The sequence below is a fragment of the Crocuta crocuta genome, unplaced genomic scaffold (assembly GCF_008692635.1).
Source record: "Crocuta crocuta isolate KB4526 unplaced genomic scaffold, BGI_CrCroc_1.0 scaffold598, whole genome shotgun sequence".
Lineage (NCBI taxonomy): Eukaryota > Metazoa > Chordata > Mammalia > Carnivora > Hyaenidae > Crocuta > Crocuta crocuta.
The window spans coordinates 121,467-122,488 of NW_027532848.1; the positions used below are offsets into that span (position 1 = coordinate 121,467).

Here is a 1,022-nt window from a genome sequence, read left to right on the forward strand (position 1 = left end):
AGGAGTAAAGAAAAATCTCTTAACCAAAATAAAAATGCCCATTGTTTGGAATGTGAAATTATAGCGGTGCTTTCTTAAATTGTCTTTACAGAAAAAATTGCAAGATGTTTCCTTGAAGTTTCGGTTATTCCAGAAGCCAGCCAATTTTGAGCAGCGTCTCCAGGAAAGTAAGATGATTTTAGATGAAGTGAAGATGCATTTGCCTGCATTGGAAACAAAGAGCGTGGAACAGGAAGTAGTACAGTCACAGTTAAATCATTGTGTGGTATGTATTTCTGGTGACAAATGTGCAGCTCCTCCTGAACTTTCCTTCTTAAGAAGTATGTGAGGATCCTCTTTTATAGCAGAAGGTTGTTTTCAGATAACTACAATAATTATATGATGTAATTTTAAGATTAAGAACAAACATTAGCACATGCATGTTGAGAGACAAGAACATTTAGTGAAATAGTAGCATTTTAATACATCCTCTGTAGGTGTCTTTTTTGAATCCAGAATTCCCTAAGGACTGTGTAGAATATAAGAGGAAATCCCCTTTATTTAATTTTTTTAAGTTTATTTATTTATTTTGAGAGATAGAGAGTGAGCAGGGGAGATGTAGAGACAGAAGGAGAGAGAGAGAATTTTAAGCAGGCTCCACACTGGCAGCATGGAGCCTGATTTGCGGCTTGAACCAAGGAACCATGAGATCATGACCATGAAACCAAGAGTCGGTTGCTTAACTGACTGAGCTACCCAGGTGCCCCTATTTAATTTTTATAGTACTTTGAACATATATTTTAAATGCACATTCTAAAAAGAAATATATTGGTTTGGAAACAGCAACAATAGCAACAGCTACCAATTAACTAAGTGATCTATACAAGTCATCTCTAATTCTCAAGGCCACAGATTAAATGAGAAAATTTAAAGACAAAACAGCTGGTGACGAGCAAAAGGAAGATTCCAATCCCGGCACTCTTGCTCCAAATCCCGGTATCTTCCCATTAAGCATCAGTGCTGGATATATACCAAAATCCCAC

The 1,022-nt window shown here is 36.7% G+C and overlaps 1 protein-coding gene across 3 annotated transcripts in view; it reads left to right on the top strand.

Moving 5' to 3' along the window:
* LOC144216190 (dystrophin-like) overlaps positions 1-1,022 on the top strand; it is a 44,457-nt gene that overhangs the window by 365 nt on the left and 43,070 nt on the right. For all 3 annotated transcript variants that reach the window (XM_077745464.1, XM_077745466.1, XM_077745467.1), the window contains exon 2: positions 92-265. In XM_077745464.1, coding sequence (XP_077601590.1) covers positions 92-265 — 174 coding nt within the window. The remainder of the gene's footprint in view (positions 1-91; positions 266-1,022) is intronic.